Raw genomic sequence first — 27,984 nt, 5'->3', positions numbered from 1 at the left:
GGCATCAACATGCTTCGCTTTATTCAAACACTTTTGTGATGCTCGGGTACTGTGCTATTATACTACAAAACCAACTCAACCTGCCCCCCCCCCAACAAGCCAAAAACGTTACTTACCCATAAATATTATAACTGGATTAAAAGTAGTTAAATACTGTAGTGAAGCACGGGTATCAAACTAGTGCTACACTAAAGTTGGCTAGTCTTAAAGTTGCTGCTGGACTCTTTACTCGTTTGCAGCTACAGACTAACACGGCCAGCTCCTCTGGATCGAAGATCGTAGTCCGACACTCTGGCCACGACTTCCAGCACCACCTGCACCCCGAAGACACCCAGCAGCACCCAGGCACTCCCTCCCTCCCTTCCTCCGGTCCTGCCCCTCCACTTGCCAGTCTGAGATTGCCCCTCAGGCTTCGTAGGCTGGTGCCCTGGACTGGGCTTCTCCTCTGTCCCCCCACGAGCTTTCTGTTCTGTATTTACTCCATATACATGACTGGTCTCACCATAAAACAGGCTTGAATCACTGGCTTTATCAAATAGTACAAAGCGAGGGACAAGTCTGTCTTCTAAACCCAACGACTAATAACTCTTCTCACTTTGGCTGCTCAGATTTAGTTTGATTCTGATTCCCGTTCCTCCTTTCTTTACATTGCCAAATAAAACGACCCTTTCAACCACTATGGATAAAAATCTGGCTCAGGCTCTGGCCACCTTGATGATGGCTGCCTCCATTTGTCTGGGATGTCCTGGCTGCACCTCAACAACCTTGCTTCCGTCCAGCATGCTCCTAGCCAACCCCTCTCCTCTCCTGTGCTGCTGACTCTGAGATTACCCTCCCTGTATTCCTGCACTGCCTCGCTTGCCACTCTTAGATGAAGCACAAAGCTCTCCCCGTCCATGTCCTTTTGAGTCTCTGGTTCCAGATCCGGAGACACCTCCCAGGACCACATCCTACACGGGCTGGCCAGGCACCAAAGGGCTTTTCTTGAGCATCACTGAAAAGAAGCAGAAAGTTTCTGCTCTTTTTCCTTGAGTCCTAGCAATGAGAGGAGAGCTAAATGTTTTGCATGTTGCAATCCCAACAAGGGCCTGGTAAGGACCCATTCTCCCCCTACTCCAGATGTGCAGGGGGGCTACAAAGGCTGCAAGGGAGTGGTTTGCTCAAGTTTGCAGCTCAGTTGAGATTTGGAGCAGGGAAGAACTCCCTGTGGTCACTGGTCCTACTCTTAGTGACCACACGGATCCAGATTCCATAGGGTTATTATACTTGACATCACAGAGCGTGAGCTTGCTGGGAGGTTGCAGCTAAGCCTGGCGCTCCAAAGAGCACACCAGTCAACACACATGTTTCATTCACCTGTTTTCAGGACGACTAGCAGCAGTTCAGCCTTTTACAGTATCGTGGGACACAAAGAGGACCTCTGTTGTGCCTGAGATTATTTTAATGGTTACTTGGAAAACTGTACAATAGATCCTAAATATTCATTATAGTAAAGAGTCCAGTAGCAAATTTTAGACTAATCAACTTTATTATAGCATAAACTTTTGAAATCCACAGCTCTCTTCGTCAGAGGCATTGTCAGCTTTCGAGAACCACAGCTGTCTTCATCAGATAACAATGCATCTGATGAAGAGAGCTGTGGTTCTCGAAAGCTTATGCTACAATAAAGTTTGTTAGTCTTAAAGGTGCTACTGGACTCTACTATTTTGCAAATACAGACTAACACAGCTAACTCCTCCGGATCTAAATATTCTGGCAAATGAGCTTGTTTCTCGCCTCTCCCTCTCCTCCCTTCCCTCTGCTCCCTTCCCTCATCTTCCCCACTGCTTTTATTTTCATTGCACCATCCTTGGAGCAGAATTCACGGCTTACTTTACTTTGGAAAGCACCGTGGGATTACAAGCAACTAATAACTGTGTATTTCGTTGGTATTTTATTGGGGCACAACACTGGTTACATTTGCTCAAGCTGCCCAAGTGGCAAAGACACAAACTTCCTTCCAGTATATTTCACCATCCTGGGAAAAATAAGCGCAGTCTCTATTCCATTCTAAGGGGAGATTTTCAGATCGGAACAAACCCTGAGAATGAGTAGTTCAGTGTGACACTGAGAGGGGGATTGCCCAGCAACTGGAAGTGCAGCTGGCCCAAAAACCCTACTCACCTGGGCACAGTCAAGGTTGGATCCCTGCTCCTCTAGGCTTCCAGCTCCTGTTCATCCTGCCTTCAAGAAGAGAGTGGCTCAGCCTAAAGTTTTCAGGATGCTGCTGCATGCTGGCCCCAAAATGTGAGACCTACAATAGGTCTGGAAAGCCCCTCTTTGCCTCCAGCATGAAATCTCTGATGCCCTCGAGCAGGTCTCTGTGCAGCTGATGCTGCCTGGAAGGGAGAATCCTTGACTTGGCCTGGGGGCCTTGGAGGTGCTCCTGGGCTGGAACCCCCCAGGGAGGGAGGGGTAATGGTTGGGAGCTCAGAGGATTGGCATTGAACACGTCTCACCATGCCAGGGGATAGACGCATAAGTTATACCCAGGGAGCTGTCCAGAATGCATTAACAATCAGTGGGTTGGCCTAGGAGTTTTGTCCTTAGTTTTCTCCCCCAATTTGCAACCTGTCCTGAATCCCTGAAATGTGTCATTTGATTGGCCCTAATAAAGGTTGTGTGCTGTGGGTTGTGTTCTGGTTTTCAGAAAGCCTGTTGACAGCTGACTGCAAGTGAAATTAATTTCAACAGAGATAAATGCAAATTTCTGCATTTAGGTAAGAAAAATCAAAGGCATAATTATAAGATGGGGGAGACTTGTCTTGGTAGTAGTATGTGCGAAAAGGATCTAGGGGTCTTAGTAGACCACACACTGAACATGAGTCAGCAGTGTGATGTGGCAGCTAAAAAGGCAAATGCGGTTTGGGGCTGTATCAGATCATTAGAAGTGATGGTATCGCTCTACTCTGCTCTGGTCAGACTTCACCTAGAGTACTGTGTTCAGTTTTGGGCACCACAATTTAAGAAGGATATAGACAAGGTGGAACGTGTCCAGAGGAGGGCAATGAAGATGGTGAGGTGCCTGGAGACCAAGTCCTATGAGGAAAGGTTGAAAGAGCTCGGAAGCTTTAGCCTGGAGAGGAGAAGACTGAGAGGTGATATGATAACCATCTTCAAGTACTTAAAAGGCTGTCATATAGAGAATGGTTTGGAGTTGTTTTCATTGCCCTAGAAGGTCAGACCAGAACCAACGGCTTGAAATTAAAAGAGTTTTCAGCTAAACATCAGGAAGAACTTCCTGACTGTTAGAGGAGTCCCTCAGTGGAACAGGCTTCCTCGGGAGGTGGTGAGCTCTCCTTCTTTGGAGGTTTGCAAGCAGAGGCTAGAAGGCCATCTGACAGCAATGCTGATTCTGTGAACCTGGGTAGATCTTGTGGGGGAGGGCAGGAAGGGTTACGTCAGTGCTTGGTTTTTGTGGCCCCTTCTTACATGCCTAGAGTAAGTCCAATCACCACCTTGGGATCAGGTAGTAATTTTCCCCTGGCCAGTTTGGCTAGGGATCCTGGTGGTGTTTTGCCATCTTCTGGGGATGGAGCAAGGGGCACTGGGACAGTCGGAGTGGGGGGTAGTTGTGAATTTCCTGCATTGTGCAAGGGGGTTGGACTAGATGACTCTAGAGATACCTTCCAACCCTATGAGTCTATGATTCTATGAGGCAGCTAACCAGGCCTGCAAAAGGAGCCACTTACTGGGAGGACTGCAGAGGGCATAACTCTTCCTGGATTAAATCCAGAGACTCTGTGGTGTTCCAACAATAATGGTTGTTGTGCACATAAAACAAAACAGCTTTTCGCCTTCCCATGGGGTTGTTTTTGTTAGAAAGATGGGCAGTGCCGCGTTTCATAGCACATCATGAACACACCAACCTCAGAGGGGGCAATGGAACCAGAAGAACAGTGAATGTGTAATCGGACGCTTATTTTTTCAGCTCTTGACCTTAGCATGTTGTATGTGTGTTACTCACGTTTCAGTACATTGTTTCATTTGTTTCCATTTACCTATAGAAGTTGTGTCTTCCTTGGTGCTTCAATATGTCCCATTACAGCAAAATTAAAAGTAAAGTTAACACCAGAGATCACAAAAACCGGCAGCCAGTAGCTCCCAAGGGGAACAATACTGACAGGTACGACAAAATGTCTCCCACTTGCCCTAACTTAGAGCGCGGTGATGTTTAGACTCCTTCTGTCTTTCTACAACCTTCTTCAAGGCTCCTTTTACTTCCTTGTTCCGAAGGCTGTAGATGAGGGGGTTGAGCATAGGGGTCATAATGCAGAAGAGGGTGGAAACAAGACTGTCAATCTCTAAGGAGTACCCAGCGCTTGGCCTGTTATAGTTAATTAATGCATTTCCATAATAAATGATAACGACAACGATGTGAGAAGCGCAGGTGGAAAAAGCTTTGCGTTTGCCATGGGTAGAACGGATGTGCAAGATGGAGGACAGGATGAAGAAATATGAGAAGATGATGAAGAGGAAGGGTCCCCCACCCACAAATAGGCTTGCTATGCGGATGGCCATTTCATTGATGTGTGTATCACTGCAAGAAATTTTCATCAATGGGGGGAGATCACAGAAGATGTGATGAATCTGGTTGACTCCACAGAAGTATAAGTTAGAGCTCAGAGCTGTATGGAAAGCGGAGTCTACGAAGCCCCACACCCAAGTGGCAAAGGCCAGTACGGTACACACCTTGGATTTCATTAGGTGGGAGTAATGCAAAGGTTTGCAGATGGCAGCATAGCGGTCATAGGCCATGACAGCCAGCAGCGCAGCCTCCGTCCCCGTGAAAGACATCACAAAGAACATCTGTGCCATGCACTGGTTGTAGGTGATGGTCTGTCGCTGGCACAAGAAGTTCACCAGGATCTTAGGGACTGTGACGGAGGAGAGGCAAATATCTAAGCAGGAGAGGTGGCTGAGGAAGTAATACATGGGGCTATGAAGGCTGGAATCCAGTTGAATCAGAGTAAAAATCATGAGGTTCCCCAGCACAGTGACCGTGTAAATGGCTAAGAATACCAGGAAGAGGTAGATGTGGCCGTATGGAATGCCAGAGAATCCCAGGAAGACGAATTCCACCACTCGTGTCTGATTCCACACTCCCATCGAGAGCTCTGAACCCACCTGTAAGGAGAAAATAATCAACTGAGAGAAGATGCCTTGCATGGAAAGGGTATTTGGCATCCCTCCAGATGGCCTGATGCCCACTGAAGTCATGTGGAAGAAGTGGGGTTCTTGGAATAGTGCCCCAAATGGATATTGATATGGGGCTTCTGGTTCTGGCCCTCTGCACTCCTCTGAAATCCCCCTCAGCAAAATCCCTGATGATCTCCTAAGGGCCAAAGGCCAGGTCTCTGCTCTGACCTCCCTGACCCGGGACTGTCTCCTCCACTTGTAAGGGCTGACCCCTCCCCTGCCTGTGCTTTTTATGACCCTCTCCTCACTTGGTTGTCCTCCTGTCTGTAACCCAAATCCACTGTTAGAAAGTGGGGGCGGTATTCCTCAGTTGTTTCCATTTTGTTTATTTGCATGGTACTTCCAGAGATATTCCTGTGGCCCTTTTCAGTGCTTGTGTAACCCTTGTCTACTAGAGGGAGATAAAGAGTTGGGGTATTCCTTATAAGGAAAAAAAGGCGCAATTTTCCCTGAGAGACTGGAGGGCCTGAAACTGCAGGGAGAAGCCCTCTCGCCTCAGAAGCACTCCTTTCTATGAACTCTCTATTAATGTTGTCGACTCCTGTGAAGAACAGAAGGCATCTCTACGCAGAGCACAACTACAAGTGGCTGCATTTCAAGGGACTGGCTAGAAGATGTCAGAATGACTGAGACCTGGGTCTGTTTGAGCAAAACTGGCCTGTTTTGTTACATGATTGTTGCATATGCTCTATTATTGTGTTGTTCCAAATAAGATGTTTTCTCTTTTCAAGTTTGTTCATTGTAATCTTTTATAAATGCAAGTGTCACAAGGTGGGATCACACTGTCATAGACATGAACTCTCCCAGTTCTCAAATTAGATATATCTGTGACGTTATATATAAATTTTGGGGAGATATCATAGAACAAATAAAAAATATAACATCATACAAAATTCCAATGGATCCAAAATTAATATTTCTTGACCTATGGCATGAGGTTCAAATCCCAAACATTTATCGACAACTTATTACAAGTCTTTTAAACGCAGCAAAATCGCTAATAGCCCTCAATTGGAAAAACCATTTCCCTCCGTCAGTGTCACAGTGGTACTCTCGGGTTTGGGACCAATTTATTATTGAAAAAATTACTGATAGGATTAAATCTTCCAATTCAATTAATGTAAATACATATTTTTATGAGAAATGGATGCCCTTTTTCGAATTCATTGAAAAGAACGATATGCAGCCTTTAAGTTCTCTATATCGCAATATCTTGGACCAGTAAAGATTGATATTTCAAAACTCTTTAATGCCACAACAATACATTCAAACTGAAACTTATCGCTGTATTGTGCTATACTTATAAAAATGTTATGCTATAAATAATATTTACATGTTAGCCCGACAATATGATTGTAATTTATTCTCCATGTACCAAGTCATTACTTATATCAAGTTGTTATATGTATTAAAATGTTGTTATTGTTTAATAAAATTTATTAATAAAAAAATTAGATATATCTATTCATTTGATGTTGTTCCTTGAACAAAATGGGTTACGAAATATTTTGGCGCCCGAACAGGGACAGTGCTGCCTTGTGATCTTAGCATTTATATATTTTACTATTCTTAAGCAACGCGGTATTATCTCAGCTAAAATGGAACTGTGTAAACTGTACAAATTGGATCCAGATCGCTCTGTTAGGCTGAGTGGAGTATTGTCAACTGTGTCTGATACAGATGTGGAATGTTCCTTAAGTAACTATGGTACCGTCAGCAAATATAAAAGGATGCCTGGTGCCAAAGTAGGAATGGTATTGTGTGAGTTTGAAGAGAAATTCTCTGCCCAGTTATTGGCAAAAGCCTGTAATACCTGTAAGTTAGAAAATCAGTGGGTAATAACACCCATTAAGCAAAGCTTAAAGCATAGTACTCCACAAAAGAATGAGAAGTGTACAAGTAACCTGTCCAAGTCAGGGGAGACAGCAGAAAGGGCATTTGGCTCTACAACAGTTAGTAGAGATTTAATAGTGGAGGAAAATCCTAGCAAAGAGCTCTTTCTTATTCCACCCACTGTGGCTGTGCAGGTACCTGAAGGAGTACATAAAATGGTTGTGAAGCATGTTATAAAATCATTAGCAGCAGAAGAAAGTAGTTATAATCATGCTTCTTATAGATTAAAATGTTTTTTCTGGGAAAATGCCAAAACCTGTAGGAAAACTAGATTTTGATACACGGAGATGGCAAATACAACAATTATTAGAAGATTCTGAGATATCTGCCACTGGGAAGAAGTGCAAATTGTTGGCGAGCCTCTTGCCTCCTGCTCTGAATGTAGCTTTACATGCAGGAAATTGTGCCACAGCACAGGATTGCTTAGCAGAACTAGAGAACGCTTTTGGGTGTACTGCAACTGCAGATGATTTATACGCACAGTTTTTGGAGACTTATCAAAAGAATGCAGAAAAGTCCTCAGAATATTTATATTTATGAATTTATATAAACTGAATTGCTGCTGGAGGAAAATAGGGAGAGGATTGGCGGGACAAGAGTGATTTGCCCCTGATAAAACAATTTATCCGTGGATGCTGGGATGAAGTTCTTACTATGCAACTCAATTTGAGGGATTGTTTAAGTAATGGAGATAAAACCTCTATCACTTATTCAAAGATATTGTATAAAATTCGTTCTATGGAAGAAGAAAATGAAGCTAAGGCATGCAGGAAGGCAAAGCAGTTGGGTAGATCATCCTCTAAGGTATATAATAATTTCTGCCAATCAGTGGAGCCTAAGATCACTGAGGAACATAGTATGGAAGAGAAAGAAAATGTTGCCTCCCTATGTGGCAGATTAGCTTGTCTTGAGAGTGCATTTGTCAAATGAGTGGACAGTCAAATAAAGGATACTAAAATGGAAGCTAACTGTCCTCTGAAAAATACGGCTTCTTTATCCCATTGCTCTTCTCAGGCTCCAATGAAGAAGCAATTCAATGAATGGCATTTTTGCTATTAGTGTGGTCAGGATGGACATTCTCAAGTTGAGTGTACTTCCCCATCTGATCCAGAATTAATGCAAGCAAACTACTTTCCAGAAATAGGAGGAAAAGAGATGTCAAACAGGCTGAGACTCAAAAGAGGATGTAGCCAGTACATCAACTGAGCTGGGTGTGGACCAGATATTAAAGGAATTAGTAGGAGATCCATGTTATTCTCCTATTTATGTGGAAGGAGTGCGGTGTGAATGTCTTGTTGACACGGGATCTCAAGTTACTTGCATAACAAAAGAATTTTATTCCCAACATCTCTCTCACGTTTTGCTGCAGCCCTTGCAGAATGTACTCCAGGTCACAGGAGCAGATGGGCAGGCGGTTCCTTATTTAGGATATGTGTGTGTATCTGTAAAATTTGATAAACAGCACTGTGGAAGTGACAAGACACATCAGATTCTTGCCCTGGTCTGAGCTGACCAAGAGCCTAAAGCAGCTGTACCAGTAATTGTAGGGACCAATGTTTTAAGTCGGGGAGTAGAAGACTGTCAGAATATGAGGTGGTATTTCCCTAAGAAGTTGACAGTAGCTGTTGAGTGGGCCACAGATTATGCTGAATTTAATGCAACAAAAAGAATGCAGCAGCAAGCTGCGGAGAGAGCTATTAAGGTAGCTGAAAAGAAACCTATTACCACGAAGCCAGGAGAAACAAAAGAACTGAAAGGGTGGATGAGAGTTATTCCCAGTGAGGAAGAAATTGAAGTAATGGTGACCAATCCAAATTACAGAGCTCTACCTGCGGGGTTGGTAGTAAAATCACAATTTGCTAAAGTGACCTCAGCTTCCTGCAACCGTACCAGGGTTCATCTCAGTAATGAGAGTTCTCACTGCATAACTTTGCCTCAGAAATGTATCCTGGCCAAAGGGGAAGTGATAGACTGGGTTAGACCAGTGCCTGATGCTTTAAAAGTGAGAGATTGTGGATTCTTTCTAGATTTTGGTGATTCTCCTATAGTTCAGGAACTTTGTGTTTGAGTACGGGAGAGGATATCTAAAGAAGTAGGTGAAGCTTTTTTCAAAACATGATCTGGATGTAGGTCATGTGAGTGGAGTCACTCATACTATTCACTTGTCTGATACACCTTTTAAAGAAAGGACTAGACCAGTTTCACCTTCAGATTTACAGGATTTGAGGAATCATCTGATAGAACTGTTAGCTATGGGATTAATTGAGGAAACAAATAGCCCCTATGCTTCACCTGTTGTCTTAGTGAGAAAAAAAACTGGAGCCCTAAGAATGGTAGTAGATTATCGCAAGCTAAATAATATGACATGTAAAGATGCTTACCCTCTCCCTAGGATAGAGGAGACATTTTCATTACTTGCGGGAGCTGAGTGGTTTTCTACACTGGACCTTAAAAGTGGATATTATCAGGTTGAATTAGAAGAACAAGATAGACCCAAAACAGCTTTCACTACTCCACTAGGCAACTGGCAGTTCCGTATGATGCCCCAAGGTCTCACTAATGCTCCAGCAACATTCCAGCGTATGATGGAAAAAATTATGAGTGGCATAAACTTGACAGGAGCAATAGCTTTTTTGGATGACATCATTGTTTTCTCTAAAACAGTGGAAGAACATGAGGAGAGACTTATAGCTGTACTACAGAGACTTGTGAACAATGGGCTCAAGTTATCACCTTCAAAATGCAAATTCTCTTAAACTTCTGTCGAGTATTTAGGTCATATCATTTCAAAAGATGGAATTGGTCCAGATCCAGAGAAGATCTCAACAATAAAAGACTGGCCAAGACCACAAACCATTACAGAAATTAAGTCTTTTCTGGGTTTCTCTGGGTACTATAGAAGATTTGTAAAACAGTATGCAACATTGGCTAAGCCCCTAAACGCACTCCTATCAGGAAAAAAACTAAAGGGTAGGTTTTCACCTCGTCTGGAAGACCAGTGGACAAATGATTGTCAGAGAGTTTTTATGATCTTAAAAGTAAATTGACAACAGCTCCAGTATTGGGATTTGCAAACTGGAAGTTACCATATGTTTTACATACTGATGCTAGCATTACAGGACTTGGGGCAGCTCTTTATCAGGTCCAAGAAGGAAAAAATCGAGTCATAGCCTATGCAAGTAGGGGTCTGAGTCCTAGTGAGAGGAGCCATAAGCTTGAATTTTTGGCCCTCAAATAGGCCATAGCAGAAAAGTTTCATGATTATATGGTGCAAAGTTCAGAGTAGTCACTGACAATAATCCCCTCACTTATGTTTTAACTACTGCAAAATTGGATGCCACTTCTCATAGATGTCTAGCTGCTTTAGCTTCATATGACTCTGAGATTAGTTACAAAGCTGGAAGATTAAACTGTGATACAGATGGGTTGTCACGTCGACCTCATGAACCTATAGTGGATGATAAAGAGGCACAAAAATTCTTGGAAAGAGTAGCTGATTTGATAACAAGAACCAAGCCTGATGCTGAAAGTATAGACTTAATATCTCAAGCAGAATGTAAAGCCATTTGCCAGTCAAGGAATGTATATTTGCTGGCACAAACTCCTAATAGCAGTGATGAGGAACGGGACAATAGTACAATGACGTTAATAGAAACTTTAGACTGTGATGAGAATGCTATTCCGCCAGAATTTGAATACACATGACGTGAGTGGAGCGAGTGGAGCACAAGTGAACAGGGAGGAATACACATGACGTGAGTCTGTTCACTTGCTGTTCAAGTGTCACTAGTCACTTGTAGCTTGGCCCTTTGCTTGTCTGGTCAGGATCTTCACAGGCAACAATAATAGCTTGCTGTTATCATCTGCTTTCAGAGAGCTAGATATTTTGCATGTTGCAATCCCAACAAGGGCCTGGTAAGGACCCATTCTCCCCATACTCCAGATGGGGGCTACTTAGGCTGTAAGGGAGTGGCTTGCTCAAGTTTGCAGCTCAGCTGAGATTTGGAGCAGGGAAGAACTCCCTGTGGTCACTGGTCCTACTCTTAGTGACCACACGGATCCAGATTCCACAGGGCTGTTATACTTGACATCACAGAGCGTGAGCTTGCTGGGAGGCTGCAGCTAAGCCTGGCTCTCCGAAGAGCACACCAGTCAACACACATGTTTCATTCACCTGTTTTCAGGACGACTAGCAGCAGTTCAGCCTTTTACAGTATCGTGGGACACAAAGAGAACCTCTGTTGTGCCTGAGGTTATTTTAAAGGTTACTTGGAAAACTGTACAATAGATCCTAAATATTCATTATAGTAAAGAGTCCAGTAGCAACTTTAAGACTAATCAACTTCATTGTAGCATAAGCTTTCGAGAACCACAGCTCTCTTAATCAGAGGCATCATCAGCTTTTGAGAACCACAGCTCTCTTCGTCTGATACATTGTCAGCTTTTGAGAACCACAGCTCTCTTCGTCAGAAGACAATGCATCTGACAGAGAGCTGTGGTTCTCGAAAGCTTATGCTACAATAAAGTTTGTTAGTCTTAAAGGTGCTACTGGACTCTACTATTTTGCAAATACAGACTAACACAGCTAACTCCTCCGGATCTAAATATTCTGGCAAATGAGCTTGTTTCTCGCCTCTCCCTCTCCTCCCTTCCCTCTGCTCCCTTCCCTCATCTTCCCCACTGCTTTTATTTTCATTGCACCGTCCTTGGAGCAGAATTCACGGCTTACTTTACTTTGGAAAGCACCGTGGGATTACAAGCAACTAATAACTGTGTATTTCGTTGGTATTTTATTGGGGCACAACACTGGTTACATTTGCTCAAGCTGCCCAAGTGGCAAAGACACAAACTTCCTTCCAGTATACTTCACCATCCTGGGAAAAATAAGCGCAGTCTCTATTCCATTCTAAGGGGAGGTTTTCAGATCTGAACAAACCCTGAGAATGAGTAGTTCAGTGTGACACTGAGAGGGGGATTGCCCAGCAACTGGAAGTGCTGCTAGCCCCAAAAACCCTACTCACCTGGGCACAGTCAAGGTTGGATTCCTGCTCCTCTAGGCTTCCAGCTCCTGTTCATCCTGTCTGCGAGAGTGGCTCAGCCTAAAGTTTTCAGGATGCTGCTGCATGCTGGCCCCGAAATGTGAGACCCACAATAGGTCTGGAAAGCCCCTCTTTGCCTCCAGCATGAAATCTCTGATGCCCTCGAGCAGGTCTCTGTGCAGCTGATGCTGCCTGGCGGGGAGAATCCTTGACTTGGCCTGGGGGCCTTGAGGATGCTTCAGGGCTAGAAGCCCCCAGGGAGGGAGGGGTAATGGCTGGAAGCTCAGAGGATTGGCATGGAACACGTCTCACAATGCCAGGGGATAGATACACAATTTGTACCCAGGGATAAACAATCAGTGGGTTGGCCTAGCAGTTTTATCCACAGCTTTATCACCTGAACTGCTACCTGTCCTTAATCCCTGTTATGTGTCATTTGAACCTAATAAAAGGTTGTGTGCTGTGGGTTGTGTTCTGGGCTTCAGAATTCCTCTTGACAGCTGATTGCAACTGAAGCAGCTAACAAGCCCTGTAAAGGGAGCCTCTTGCAGGGAGGGCGTTGCTCGATGGATCCAAGGCGGCAACAGCATGGGAAGGTCCACATGTTTCCTGTCGTGTCGCTCCTGCCCCTGTTAGATTAAGTCCAGAGACTCTGTGGTGTTCCAACAATAATGGTTATTGTAAACAGCCCCACAGGGCTGTTTTTGTTGGAAGGATGGGCGGTACCACATCTCTTGGCACACATACACATAGTCTTCAGAGGAGACAATGGAGCTAGAAAGACAGGGAGGTCAGGATTATCTACACCATTTTTATTTGGGCTAAAACTACATGCACAAAGGTACCGGCTGGATATTAGGAAAAACTTTTTCACGGTCAGAGTAGTTCAAAAGTGGAATCAGCTGCCTAGGGAGGTGCTGAGCTCCCCTTCACTGGCAGTTTTCAAGAAGAGGCTGGATGAATACTTGTCAGAGATGCTTTAGGCTGATCCTGCACTGGGCAGGGGGTTGGACTAGATGGTCTGTATGGCCCCTTCCAACTCTATGATTCTATGATTCTATTTTGATTTGCCCTGTTGCTGTCCCTTTAACCTTAGATTGCTATTCTCAGGGAAACTGCCTTCCTTTGCTTGTGTTAACACCACCCACTTGGGGGGGGGGGAATTAAAAAGCCACTGGCTTTGTGTGTGCTGTTATGTCACTTCCAGGGAAAAGAAATGCCATGGACGTGATGGTGGAAAGCTCTAGGAATCGCAGGAAACACTTTCTGCTGTCACTTATGGGTTGCCCCCAGAAGTGCCGTCATCATACCTACAGTTCCACCCCCATCGTGTCCCCGCTGCCAACCCTCCTACCAACTGGCCTCCCCACGTCCCTCTTCTTTCTCTATCTGCTATTGGAGCAAGACGGGCTCAATCTCTGCCCATCTTAGCATAGGCAGATGTTTTAGAGTGCTCTCTCCACTCTTTCCAATATTAACTTATTAAAAGTTTCTTAAAAATTCCTTTAATAACGGACTACTATTTTTTATTCTGAAGCATCCAGCCTCGTGTGAACTTAATTATTTTTCCTACCCCAAATCACGCCTCTGTGGGTTAAGATTTTTCTAGGGTTGGATGCGGTGTTCCAAATTGTCTGCCTGTCATCAGCAGGGTTGAGCTGCATTAGGGTGCGTTATTAGGAGAGGAGATGCTTCCTCTTGCATTTCCGTCAGAAGGGTTGGTTCCTCTTACTACTCAGGGAGAATCAGTACGAAACAGAAATGTATACTAAACCTCCCAGTTAATGTGTCTCCATAGCTGTTTGTATGAACCAGGGCTTTTTTTCAGCAGGAACGCGGGGGAACGGAGTTCCGGAACCTCTTGAAAATGGCCACATGGCTGGTGGCCCCGCCCCCTGATCTCCGGACAGAGGGGAGTTTAGATTTCTGGAGCGGCGCAGAGGGCAATCTAAACTCCCCTCTGTCTGGAGATCAGGGGGCGGGGCCACCAGCCATGTGACCATTTTCTTCGAGAGCAACCTACTGAGTTCCACCACTTCTTTTCCCAGAAAAAATGCCCTGGTATGAACTATAATTTTTCAGACAGAGATCTGAGATCCTAAATCAGGGGTTCCCTACTTCATTTCTAAGGTGCTACTGGACCTAAATTTTGCTCTTCTACCAACACAGCCACTCACCTGAAATTCTCGTAATGAGATAATCTTATCCTTCTTATCATGGGTCATTTTCTCCCTCTATGCGGATGTGCTTAGGTTCTTTGTACTGTAAAGGGACAGCCCTCTGCTGTCAGGCTATGGGGGACAGGATATGGCAGACAGATCCCTGTACCATTGCAACAAGAAGTCCAAGCTCTCGGTTAAATGGTTTTATTCAGAAATCAAATGATTCCCATATATATGTCCATAGGATTACTCAGAAGCAAGGTAAGTATCTAAGCAGTATGAGCAAGATTGACAGAAATAGTAACTCTTGGGAAAAATCTTCCTCTTAACACACATTTGCTCCTTCCCCCTCCCAATAGTAAACAGGATTTTGGTGCGAATTTGCCCTGAGAACATCTCGCATAGCTGTACTATCAAGTTGAGTCACTGTGTAAAGCAAGACGTCGCAATGTAGTACATGAGGTCAGGAACACTAAAAGTTTCTACAGTCCGTTAGATAAGCACCTGCAAGCAGCCTGTGAAAGAAACAGTTATGGCATTGGCAATATGACATCAAGTTGCAGTATGAAACATTGGTTCAGTATTAGCATTGGCATGGATGGGGCTCAGACATGACATCCATCCCTCTCATCCAAGAGGTTTTGCAAGGGTCATCTCTTTTGTCATGAAAAGGTTAAGCTGAAGTGTCTGTTAGCTAATGATAGCAAGTTTAGCATAGAGCCAATTAGGTGTAGAGTAGACTCTTCCCACTGAGGTAGGAATTTCGTAGTTTGGATCTGAGACCAGGCCATTAGTAACATGAATTCAGCCCAGGCTTTCTGTGAAGAAGCTCCCAAAAGCCGTAAGTGGAGGCTTCTAACTTTCATTTCTGTATTCCCCACCCCCACCCTCCAAGGCTGGCCGGAGTTTCACTTCCTGGGAAAAGGGAGGAGGACACTACGTTAATTGGCGCCAGTTGGCATCAAGTGGTACGCAAGGTGTTTAGCCTTGCCTCTAAATTATAGTGAGCCAGTCAGATAAATGGATTTCAGGTCCCTTTCCCCCATGTTTTAAGAACCATAAACAGAGCCTGGGCTGGCAGAGTGTGAGGTTCCTTTCTCTAACTGGTAGAGGTCGTTTTAGAGGTAGGGGTCCATTTGGCCCTCGAGCAGGAACAGAATGGTCCTACTGGTAGCAGTTTTTTGCACACAACATGCCGACTCGGGTCCACAAAAGGGAGGAGCTGAGGTCCCATCGTTGCTACACTTGCCAAACGGCAAGGGGACTTCCACCTTTAGGAAGCTCTCCAAAGCTGTTGGCTGGGGTAGCCCGAAAGCTTTTGATTTAGGAGAAGGGATGGGACATTGAACATTGAATATAGAGCCTTTGCAATTAGTGTTGGTACCTTTAGCCTTCAGCTTTAAGACTATATACATATATATATTTTAAGCGTTAGTGTTAAGTTGGTTTTTCCTTTTTTGTTTTGGTTTGCATTATACTCTTTGATAGATACTCAATAAACTTTTGAATTTTGGTTAAGCATTATACCCTTTTGTACAGAGTGAATCTTCTTAAGGTAGGGACAGCTAGGGTGTTCAATCTGCACCACACAGGGTTGCCTTGGTAGAAGGGTAACTTGGGCGGCGAACCGAGGGGGAACTGGAGGGCTTGATGGCCCCCCCCCCCCAGCAGCAGTGAAATATCTCACGACACCTGCCAAAGAAGGGCAGGTTTTATTCTTAATGAGGTGATTCTAAGATTGACTGTTTGTTGATCAATATATTGGGAATAGCCCGTGGTACCCTGCACCATATGCAGAAAGAGAGAGGAAACAAAGAGATAAGATGGAGCATCTCAGAGCTAGTTAGACCGTTGTTGTTTTCTTTCCTTGTAACCCTTTCCCCCTAATTGATGCTGCATTATTCTTCTGTGCTTTATTTACTCTGCTAAAATCCAACCATGTTCACATCCATAAATAACATAATATTCCAGGCAAACACATCTCAATAAAGCCCTAGCAAAGAGTGGAAATACATGTTGCCATTTTCCTGGGGACGCTCAAGTGCAGGATTTTGTGTGTGGTCCTCAGTTCACGTGCAGGCTGTTCTTGCTTGGCACACGTGCATGTTGCTTCCACGGGAGCTCCCTTCGTGTGATTGAATCTGCAAGTGAGATCACTGTGAGAACAAATACTGCAGTCTCCTTTGACTTGCCAACTTGCATTTCTTTAAGGTGCAAGAAAGTGTCAAGTGCTGCATTTCAATGAGTTGAAGAGGGAGGTGGGAGAAACGGGGATACTTTTAGCAGTTGAGGAGGAAGTGAGAAGGAATGTGTGAATGTATTCATGTAGAACAAACGAACACGTGCATACGAACACGTGCATGTATTCACATGGAGCAAATTGAAGTGTGATGGTGCGAGCGAGTGCATGGAATGTTGGAGGGGGGACGTGTCAAGGTTCACTTGAGCATCCCTAGATACTTAGCAATGTGTATTTCCACCCAAACTCATCAACAGGTGCAGCAATTCAAGGAAATACTCTCTGAGCACAGGAGTACCAACAGGAACAATCTTCTTCAATATAAACGGGCTAAGTGTTCTGGTTGGATGAGGTTTCTGTCAAGCATGTACCTGCTGACCCATTTCCCCCATTGCTGCCAAACCCAAAGAAAGAGAAATTCTAAAGATGGAGGGGAAAATGGAAACTAAAGGAGAATACAAGTACAGATATGATAGGGCTATCAAAAATAATGAGAGGAGGTGACCTAACTGATTCCAAAGTAAAAAGTGGAGGGAATTCCCTTTAGATTAGTTGCCCTTCCCAGTGTAAGAATATACAGGTCAAGGTTGGAGTTGAGTCTGATTAGTTTCTTTGTGAGTGTACCACCCTATTGAAGAATATGGTATCAGTAGAGCTCAGTGAAGTTTGCCACCAACAATGAAATTTAAGCTCTCCACTTGCAGTCCAGAACCTTCCGGAGGGCCCCCTTCACCTCCTTGTTCCGGAGGCTGTAAATGAGGGGGTTCAGCATAGGAGTGACTATGCAAAACATGGTGGAGACCAGAGTGTCCATTGCCAGGGAATACCCAGCGCTTGGCCTGTTGTAGTTCAGGGACCCATTTCCAATAAATATAGAGACCACAATTACGTGAGAAGCACACGTGGAGAAAGCTTTGCTCCTGCCACCTTGAGATCGAATCCGCAGAATAGAGGCCAAGATGTATATGTAGGAGAGGATGATGAAGAAGAAAGGTCCCAGGCCCATAAAGAAGGTTGTGATATGAGTGGCCAGTTCATTGACACGTGTGTCACTGCAGGCAATTGTTAACAGAGGTGGGACATCACAAAAGATGTGTGGAATCTGGTTGACTCCACAGAAGGACAGATTTGCAGCCAAGGCAGTATGAATGGCTGAGTCCAGGAAGCCCCAGACCCAAGTGGCCGATGCTAGCTGGGTACACACCCTCTTGCTCATGAGGAGAGAGTAGTGCAGTGGCCTGCAGATGGCAGCATAGCGGTCATAGGCCATGATGGCCAACAGGGCAGGCTCACAGCTAGCAAAGCCAATCAGGAAGAAAGTCTGTGCCAGGCATTGCCTGTACGAAATTGAGTTTTGTTGGCGCAAGAAGTTGGCAAGCATCTTTGGGATGACGACGGTGGAGAGGCAAATGTCCAAGCAGGAGAGGTGACTGAGGAAGAAGTACATGGGGCTGTGAAGGCAGGAATCCGCTAGGACCAGAATTAATATCATAAAGTTGCCCATCAAAATAGCCAAATAGGCAGCCAGGAACAGGACAAAGAGGAAGGTTGGGTTGGCTGGGAGGCCGGAGAAGCCCAAGAAGATAAACTCTTTCACCTGCGTGTGATTTTCCACAGCCATAGCAAAGAGGAGATGCCTCTGTGGGGGGAGAAATGTAGAAACAGAAGAATGAGTTCCATACGGTGCAGTATGGTGAAATGGTTAGAGTGCAAGTCTAGGATTAGGAAACCCTGGGTTCAAATCACCACTCTGCCATTAACCTCAGAGGGTGGGCTTGAGACTAACTTTCTCCACAAGGTTGTGGTGAATTTGTGGGAGTGGGGAGAACCATGTACCCTATCGTGAGTTCTGTGGAGGAAACGCTGGACAGAAATATAACCAACCTGCAAAAGGAAAAAGTGCAGCTGGGACCAGTGGGGGCAGCATGACCCCCAACTCCCCCTACACCCAAAGCCAGTGGTCAGACGAGTGCAAATATCTTGAGGTCCCTTGATCTGAATATTAGGGTTTCTCCCCCTCACAAAATGTAAAATGACATTTCCAGGTCAAGCTGCGTGTGATTTTTTGGGTGCAGCTGGAGGCTCAAGATAAACCCTGGTGTTCCCCTTTTCCCGAGCTTGGCCTACACCCTGGTACACCAACAGTTGCTTTCAGGACTGAAGGCAATACCACACCCTGTTGAACTCAGGGCACTTATTTACGTTATTTATTTTATTACACTTCTAGATTGCCGTCCCCGTCAGACAGGCTCAGGTTCTACACCAATTTGATGGTTTCATCTACTGTTCAACTTTGTATTGCCTACTTTTCTCCTATTTTATATTACTATTTATTGATACTATGTAATATATTTATTTACTTTTTTGTCATTTATAGTCTGCCTTTCTCACTGAGACTCAAGGCGGATGACACAGTGTGAGATTAGGACAGTCACTCAATATCAAGGACATTTTCATAAATAATTCCATAGGGTAAATAAATACAAGCTTACAAAGACAGAGTATTAGTAAGAATCCAATACAGAGTTGAAGAAATGCTGAAACAGAAGATAAGCAATTTTAGGGCTGACGTTAGACAACATGAAGCACAGGTAGATTGTGGGACCACATATTCAAAACAACAGGTACTACATAAGGCAACATAGTGGTGAAGGCTAAGGTCCCTAATTCATTAACGAAGCATCTGAGAGCCCCTCCCTACAATACAAACGCCTTTTTGAATAATTCAGTTTTGCATCATTTGTGGAAAGCCAGGAGGGTGGGGGCTCTCCTGACCTCCTCAGGCAGGTTGTTCCACAGGGTGGGGGCCACCACAGAGAAAGCCTGTGTATAGGCTGCTGTTGATTTCGCCAATGTGCAGGCTGGCACCTGCAGGAGACCCTGTTCAGAAGAGCAAAGCTGCCATGGAGAGACATAGGGAGGGAGGCGGTCTCGTAGGTATGCCAGACCAAGGCCGTGTAGAGCTTTGTATGTAATAACCAATACCTTGAACTGAGTGTAGTAACTGACAGGTAGCCAATGGAGTGACTATAGGATGGGAGTGATGTTCCTGCTCCTGCTCGCTCCCAATAACAGTCAAGCTGCAGCATTTTGCATCAATTGGAGTTTCCTAGTTAACTTAGATGGGAGACCTATGTATAGTGAATAACAATAGTCAAGTCTAGATGTTACCATAACTACTGCCTAACGATACCTGAACGTTAGCTTTTGTTTTGAAACATCTGTATTAATATAATGCCTTCCTAGAAAGTCAGCAATATTGTTCTATTTGTTGTAAAAAGTTTAGTACTTTGAAAATCTAAGTAAGCTCCATCTACATGTTTAACACCACTCTTTAAGAACTCCCCCAGTTAATGGAAGTCTCTATGGATGTTGTTAGACCAGCCTCCAGGGTGAATTGTTTCGGGACATAGTTTCAGGTTGGTCTGCAGTACGACAGCAAGATTTGAGTCCAGGAGCACCTTAAAGAACAAGATTTCTAGTGTATAAGCTTTCAAGAGTCAGAACTTCATATCTGATGAAGGGAGCTTTGACTCTTGGGAGTTTATTCTCCAAAAATCTAGTTGACCTTTAAGGTGCTACTGGACTCAAATCTTGCTGTTTTGTGGCACACACTGTTGCAGGTTAATTGGAAATACCAAGCATTTTAAACCCTGGTGTCCCTCCTTTCCTGAGCTTGGCCTGATACGCAAACAGTTGCATTCAGGACAGAAGGCAACACTGCACCCTGTTCAGGCTGAACTCAGAGCGCCTCTGCACCAATTTGATGGTTTCAACCGTTGCCAAAAAAATCCTGAGAAAATAGGTTAAAGCAAGATGATGAATCTTTTATTTGGGGAAGACTCCCACGTCCTAAGGGAAACCTTCATGGACCCTCTTTGGTACTGCTGCCAAAGCAAGTCTTTCTTGGGACCCCCTGAAGTTGCCACAAAACACTCTTCTGAGGGCCAAGCTACACATGACGAATGACACGTGAACGGCAAGTGGATTGAGTGGAGGGCAAGTGAACAGGGAGAAATACACTTGCCGTTCAAGTGTCATTCGTCATGTGTAGCTTGGCCCTGAGTTCGACTGCAACAGACCGGAACACCTACCCCTCCCAGGAGGAATAAATCCTACTGGCATCCCTTTTTGACACATTTGCGCCCTTTTCTAATTTGTGGTCCGGCCTTTGTTGGAGCCAGTGGGTCTAAGTAGCTTCCAAGCCTGCTGTGGTGAAGAGCCATAGCTCAGCTCAGAGCATGAGATTGCCATGCGGAAAGCCCTTTGTTAGCATCTCCTGTACACAAAGATCTTAGCTAGCTCACCTTCAAAAGGTCTTTGATGTATCGAGTATGTTTTACCCCTCCTTTTGCTCAAGAAGTTCAGAATTTTCCATTTGGTCTGTGATTCTGATTTCACAATAATTCTACATGATAGTTGAGGCGAGAGACAGCATTACTGGTTTTGTAATGCTGGTCCGGTATTGCTGTGGTCAGTGTTCTACTGGGGACTGTACTTTGCATTCTAGACCCCTACTTCAAGCTGACCACAGTAATCTTGAGACCTTGGAGAGATGCTGCCAGTTAAAAAAGGTAATACCGTCACTATCTGACCTGGATAGTCTCTGTTCTCATGAGATCATGAAAGCTAAGCATGGTCAGCTTGGGTTAGTAATTGTACGGGAGACTTTGAAAGGAGACCAGGGCTGAAGAACAGGCAATGGTAAACCACCTCTGTTAGTTTCTTGCCTTGAAAATTCCCTCAGGAGTCCTGCCAGTTTGGTGAAGTGGTTAAGAGTGGCGAGACTCTAATCTGGAGAGCCGGGTTTGATTCCCCACTCCGCCACTTGAAGCCAGCTGGGTGACCTTGGGTCAGTCACAGCTCTCTCAGAGCTCTCTCAGCCCCACCCACCTCACAGGGCAATTGTTGTGGGGATAATGATAACATACTTTGTAAACCGCTCTGAGTAGATGTTAAGTTGTCCTGGAGGGCAGTAGAGAAATCGAATGTTATTATTATTATGTTGTTAGCAGTCAACTATGACTGCCAATGCTGGAACAGATGGATCCAACGAGGCAGCTTGGTGTGTTCCTAAGCTCTTTGCCCTCCTAGACTACTGCCTCTAGCTTCAGGCCTCCACAGCTGACATCTCCCCCTTCTCACAAGAATAAATGACCTCATCAAAAGAGAAGATAAAACACTTGGTCGTCCTCAATCCCTAACGTAACTCACCTTTCCTTGCAATGCAAGTCACACATGGATGGTCATGGCTGGATTCCTTCTCTCCATAGAAGGAAATGGTGACATTCAGTCCTGGTCCATCACTGTAGAGATTTATGGCTCTTTATGTGGCTGATATCTCCCCTACCTGATGGGCGGCAGGGTTTTAGGAGAGCAGAGCTCAGCTCAAGGCAACGCTTGCAGGATCTCAGACCTCCCTGAGCCTCCAAACACAACTCCAAGGGAGGTCCTATTGCTCTCACTCTAAGACCCAGAGGAGGGTGTCTGCTGTCTGGCTCATGTTTGGCTCATGCTTTGTGAGGCTGCTTGGAGGAGACAACGTTTTACTCAGTAAGTGGTCCCTGGGGATGCTGCTGTGCTCTCAGCCCACAGGGAGCAAGGCGGGTGGGCGGAAAAGGTCAGAGAAATGCCCCCTTCTATGTGGGGTGCAAGATGAAACCAAACACAAGGGATAGCAGCTGTTCTGTCCTCACTGGGTCCCTACGCATACCTCCACGGCAGTCCAATGACTGTAGCCCCCATTAAACAGGTGTATCCCACACTGGCTGGGGGTAAGAGGCTCTTCAGTCCTCTGAGATGCACTGGATGCTCCTGCTATCCTTGGCTCTCAGAGTTGGCAGGGTACCAGGTGGTATGAAGTTCTTTTTATTAAAAGTTCCTTTTAATAAAGGACTGCTGTTTTTTTACTCCGAAGCATCCAGCCTCGTGTGAACTTTATTCCTTTTCATCCGAGGCCCTGACCCTCCCCCAAATCAAGCCACTTCTGGTTCAGGTTTTTCTAGGGTTGGACGTGGTGTTCCAAAATTGTCAGAGGCATGAGGTGCATTTGTGTGCATTAATAGGAGCTGCTGCATCCTGCATTTCTTTATCATAACAATGGATGCTCCACTTGCTGCAGAGCTTGTGAGGAGCATTAGGAGGATACCTTTTGGTCCAAAGGGTCGGTTGCTCTTACTCTTCTGGTAGAATAAGTATGAAAGAGAAAATTATACTAAATCTCCCTGTTATTGCCCCCCCTCCCCGCATAGCTGTGTGTAGTAACTAAAATTTTTGAAAACCTATTAGAGATCTCGGATCCTGAATACAAAGAGATAACCTTATCCTTCTTCATCACTGGTCTTTCTTCTCTCTCTGTGTTTGTTCTTACTTCTTATGTTGCCTTGTACGGTAAAGGAACAGCCCTCAACCCCTCTCCTCCTAGGATGTGCACATCTCTGAATAACAGAATATTTCCAGCAAACCCCACTCCTCAAGAATGTCCTCCCAAAGTCCTCAGGAGGTGCCGCAATTCAAGGAAATGCTATCTAAGCACCGGAATGCCAAATGGATTTACATAAACAATATATCAGGCATGCTTGAATCTGATTAGATCATTTCTGAACGCATAATAAGGGTGTGCATAATGGAAAACATGAGCCAAAAATACCAATAGAACTCACTGGTTCAGCTCCTTAAAGCAGCTTCTGGAATGCTGAACCAAAACTGGGAGGCTAAACTAAAACGAGTCCCTCCCACTAAAGTTTGTGTGTTTTGGTTCAGTTCATACCTTCCAGTGGAAGGCAGGCGCTGGCCTCAGCTTGTTTTCCTGAATAGCCCCAATCACATCCCAAGACCTTACGTTATTAATTAATTCTCTAGCTGGGAAGAGGGAATGAGACCAATGCACACGAATGCATCCCCCCCCCCACTCCACCCAGTTGCTAACTGGGGAATGGCATTTTCGGTCCTTATAAGGGGAGCCACCTCCCCTACCCTCCTATCAGCTTTGGAAATGATTAGAAGAGGGACTGCTCTGGAAAGACACACTTCGTAGTGGAATGATGGTTCAAGGCATCATCATTCTAGCCCCAGAGTCCTTTTTCTGGTCACAGGGACCGTCATTCCACTCTGGTGGTCGTCATTGCAGCCCCAGAGCACAATTCTCTAACTCCGTCCCACATTTTCATTGCAACTTTTTGGAACTGTTATGTATTTCAATGGAGCCAATGCAAGTCAATCGGCATTCCTGGCATTCCCATTATATCCAATGGGCCTTCAAGCCTCTCCGATTGTTTTCAATGAGCTTTCTTCTCGTGCATTTTGGTACTTCCCGGATTTGCATTCACCCCTCATTGGGGAAAGTTTGGAAGAAAACTGCAAAGAACAAGAAAACATGAAACCAAGAGGGAACAGCAGAATGCAGAATGCAATGGTAATATGTTCATGGCATGTTACTGTGGGAGAGCCACTGCCTGTGGCCATGCCCGGCAGCCATACAAACACATAAGTGAGGCGCAAGACCCTGCGCCAGCCCTGGAGGGGGCAGGGGGGCAGGCCACAAGTTAGTCGGCTTTCTAAGCTTCCCAAGGCCCCAAAACACCCCCTTGAAGCGGCAGAAAGTTATGCCATGAAAAAGCAGGTGTAGCCCATAGGCGCTAATTGAACGGGAAAACTCGGGCCCCTCTTCCTGTGCCCAGCCTCATCCCCACGGCCCGAACGGGGCATAGGATGGCGACTACGGGGAGGACCAATCCGCGTGCGCTTCCAGGGTGGACAAGCCCCCCTCCCTGTGCCCGATCACCTGCCCGAGCACCTTACAAAACCTCTGGCTGCGCCACCCATGAACTCAGGTAAGTGGGTGGCGGCTGGAGGCTCTGGCCAATAGCCTCCTTCCACGGGGACTTTGTGTATGAGGCAGGAGAGTGGGTATTTACTGTGGTGGGCCCTGAGTGCACTGGGGGGACGTAGCGGGAAAACTGGGAGAACTTTTCACTCACTCTAGGGAAGAAGGGCAAAGCCCAGAATGTCTGCCTAACTAACAATAACCACCCAAGTCCCCTTGCAAGTTATCTGAGAGCCAAGCTACAAGTGGTGCCTGACACAGGTTGGACACTTGTCAGCATCCCTCAAGTTTTGATGGGAAATGTAGGCATCCTGGTCTTGCAACTGTAATGGAGAGTAGGGGTGTGCAAGCCAAAGATTCTCTATCGTTAAAGCCGAAAGCCGAAACAAGAATCTCTTTCGGCTTTCGGCTTTCGGGATTCTTTCGGCATTATTTCGGCATTCTTTCCGCTTTTTTCTAAGGGAAAATGCCTCCGTCTTCCAGGACGCCTGGAGGAGGCATTTTCCCACCGAATAAGCCCAAAATTGGTGGGGACCTTCCTCTAACCCTTCTCTAACAACCACCCAAGTTTCAGACATATTGAACTTTGGGGGGCCATGTTATGGCCCCCCAAAGCAGGTCCCCCCATCCTCCCATAAGAAAGCGAAGGAGCAGCATATTGTTAGCATGCTGCTGCTAATCTTTCTTCATTATTTCCTATGGGGAAAAAATGAAGAGGCAGGCTTCCTTTGCCAGGGGTGGCATTTTGCATGCAAAATGCCCCCAAGCCCTCAGGGGCCCTTCTCCCACCCCTCCTCCCACCCCCCACCAAGGCTCAGCCTGCTCCCACTTGGGGGGGCCATTTCATGGCCTCCCCAAGTAGGTCCTCTCAGCCCCTAAAGTCCACCCCTTACAGCCCCACACAAACCCAATTCCCCCCCAGCTGCCACACACAGACCCAAATCCCCACATTAGCCCCTCACAGACCCAAATCCACCCCCACCTGCCCCACACCCATAACCCCAGGAACAGGCTGGCAAAGGCCAGCCCTCTCCCTTTGTTCCCTATGCTGGGAACTTCTAAACTCTCTTTCCCTGGGCAATTCTGCACAGCCCAGGGGTGCCACAATGGTGGGCACACTTCTGAGTGCCAGCTGGTCCCTGTGAAAGAGCACCTGAACCACAGACACCCTCCCTCAAATTCCCCCACCACCTACAGAGATGGCTGGCCAGCCAGCCCCATTGTTCCCTATGATGGGAACCAACTGCACAACAAAGAATAAAACAAGAACAACACAAAATAAAGTTTTTAAAAAATTATTTTCTCCCTTCCAAAGTACAAGTAGGCAAAGCATTATGACACATTACACCAGCAGTCCCCCACACAGAAAAATTAACACAACTCACTTAACATCAGAGAATCACAAAACACGATTCCTGTCAAAAACACTTTATTTCTTGAACAGCTTTAGGTTACACAGAAGGGGGGCACACCAAAGGGCATGGCAGCAGTATCTTACACAAAAATAACACAACTCACTTAACATCAGAGAATCACAAAACACGATTCCTGTCAAAAACACTTTATTTCTTGAACAGCTTTAGGTTACACAGCAGGGGGGAACACCAAAGGGCATGGCAGCACTATCTTACACAAAAATAACACAACTCACTTAACATCAGAGAATCACAAAAACACAATTCCTGGCAAAAACACTTTATTTCTTGAACAGCTTTAGGTTACACAGTAGGAGGGCACAACAGGGCATGATAGCAACGTACTACAAAAAATAATACAACCCACTTCACCGTTTTTGGCAGCAATTGTGTTTGTGTGATTCTCTGATGTGAAGTGAGTTGTGTTATTTTTGTGTAGTACACTGCTTTCCTGCTCTGTTGTGCCTTCCTACTGTGTGACCTAAAGCAGTTACAGAAATAAAGTTCTTTTGACAGCAATTTTTTGGGGTGATTCTTTAATGTGAAGTGAGTTGTGTTATTTTTGTGTAAGATACTGCTTCCATGCCCTTTGGTGTTCCCCCCCTGCTGTGTAACCTAAAGCTGTTCAAGAAATAAAGTGTTTTTGCCAGGAATTGTGTTTTTGTGATTCTCTGATGTTAAGTGAGTTGTGTTATTTTTGTGTAAGATAGTGCTGCCATGCCCTTTGGTGTTCCCCCCTGCTGTGTAACCTAAAGCTGTTCAAGAAATAAAGTGTTTTTGACAGGAATCGTGTTTTGTGATTCTCTGATGTTAAGTGAGTTGTGTTATTTTTCTGTGTGGGGGACTGCTGGTGTAATGTGTCATAATGCTTTGCCTACTTGTACTTTGGAAGGGAGAAAATAATTTTTTAAAAACTTTATTTTGTGTTGTTCTTGTTTTATTCTTTGTTGTGCAGTTGGTTCCCATCATAGGGAACAATGGGGCTGGCTGGCCAGCCATCTCTGTAGGTGGTGGGGGAATTTGAGGGAGGGTGTCTGTGGTTCAGGTGCTCTTTCACAGGGACCAGCTGGCACTCAGAAGTGTGCCCACCATTGTGGCACCCCTGGGCTGTGCAGAATTGCCCAGGGAAAGAGAGTTTAGAAGTTCCCAGCATAGGGAACAAAGGGAGAGGGCTGGCCTTTGCCAGCCTGTTCCTGGGGTTATGGGTGTGGGGCAGGTGGGGGTGGATTTGGGTCTGTGAGGGGCTAATGTGGGGATTTGGGTCTGTGTGTGGCAGCTGGGGGGGAATTGGGTTTGTGTGGGGCTGTAAGGGGTGGACTTTAGGGGCTGAGAGGACCTACTTGGGGAGGCCATGAAATGCCCCCCCAAGTAGGAGCAGTCTGAGCCTTGGTGGGGGGTGGGAGGAAGGGTGAGAGAAGGGCCCCAGAGGGCTGGGGGGCATTTTGCATGCAAAATGCCACCCCTGGCAAGACAAGCCTTTTCCAGCTGTCAGTGGTAGAGAAAAGAGCACCTACTTGGGGAGGCCATGAAATGGCCCCCCCAAGTGGGAGCAGTCTGAGCCTGGGTGGGGGGTGGGGGGAAGGGTGGGAGAAGGGCCCCTGAGGGCTTGGGGGCATTTTGCATGCAAAATGCCACCCCTGGCAAAGGAAGCCTGCCTCTTCATTTTTTCCCCATAGGAAATAATGAAGAAGATTAGCAGCAGCATGCTAACAATATGCTGCTCCTTCGCTTTCTTATGGGAGGATGGGGGGACCTGCTTTGGGGGGCCATAACATGGCCCCCCAAAGTCCAATCTGTCTGAAACTTGGGTGGTTGTTAGAGAAGGGTTAGAGGAAGGTCCCCACCAATTTTGGGCTTATTCGGTGGGAAAATGCCTCCCCCAGACGTCCGGGAAGACGGAGGCATTTTCCCATTGAAAAGCCGAAAGAAAGCCGAAAGAATCCCGAAACGTTTCGGCTTTTTTCTTTCGGCTACCCGAAACGTTTCGGCATTCCCCGAAACGTTTCGGCATTCCCCGAAAGAAGCCGAAACACTTTTATTTCGGCATTCTTTCGGCATTCTGAATGCCGAAACGCACATCCCTAATGGAGAGCCAAACTGTAAAACCAGGACGCCTACATTTCCCATCAAAACTTGAGGGAAGCTGACAAGTGTCCAACCTGTGTAAGGCGTC

The 27,984-nt window shown here is 45.7% G+C and overlaps 2 protein-coding genes across 2 annotated transcripts; both read right to left on the bottom strand.

The window, feature by feature from the left end:
• Positions 1–4,191: 4,191 nt before the first annotated feature.
• Positions 4,192–5,148, bottom strand: LOC129335748 (olfactory receptor 5V1-like). The gene has a single exon (XM_054988542.1). It carries the CDS (start codon positions 5,146–5,148, stop codon positions 4,192–4,194), a length of 957 nt encoding a protein of 318 aa, XP_054844517.1.
• Positions 5,149–17,256: 12,108 nt separating this feature from the next.
• Positions 17,257–18,192, bottom strand: LOC129335747 (olfactory receptor 5V1-like). The gene has a single exon (XM_054988541.1). The coding sequence runs from the start codon at positions 18,190–18,192 to the stop codon at positions 17,257–17,259; it is 936 nt and encodes a 311-aa protein (XP_054844516.1).
• Between the last annotated feature and the right edge of the window lie 9,792 nt (positions 18,193–27,984).

This window comes from Eublepharis macularius, chromosome 9 (genome assembly GCF_028583425.1).
Source record: "Eublepharis macularius isolate TG4126 chromosome 9, MPM_Emac_v1.0, whole genome shotgun sequence".
NCBI classification, from domain to species: Eukaryota; Metazoa; Chordata; class Lepidosauria; order Squamata; family Eublepharidae; genus Eublepharis; species Eublepharis macularius.
This window is presented reverse-complemented; position numbering and strand designations above follow the sequence as displayed.

Bases quoted from the DNA above. Each gene is read 5' to 3' on its own strand.
- LOC129335748 (XM_054988542.1), bottom strand. From the start codon at position 5,148: ATGGGAGTGTGGAATCAGACACGAGTGGTGGAATTCGTCTTCCTGGGA.
- LOC129335747 (XM_054988541.1), bottom strand. From the start codon at position 18,192: ATGGCTGTGGAAAATCACACGCAGGTGAAAGAGTTTATCTTCTTGGGC.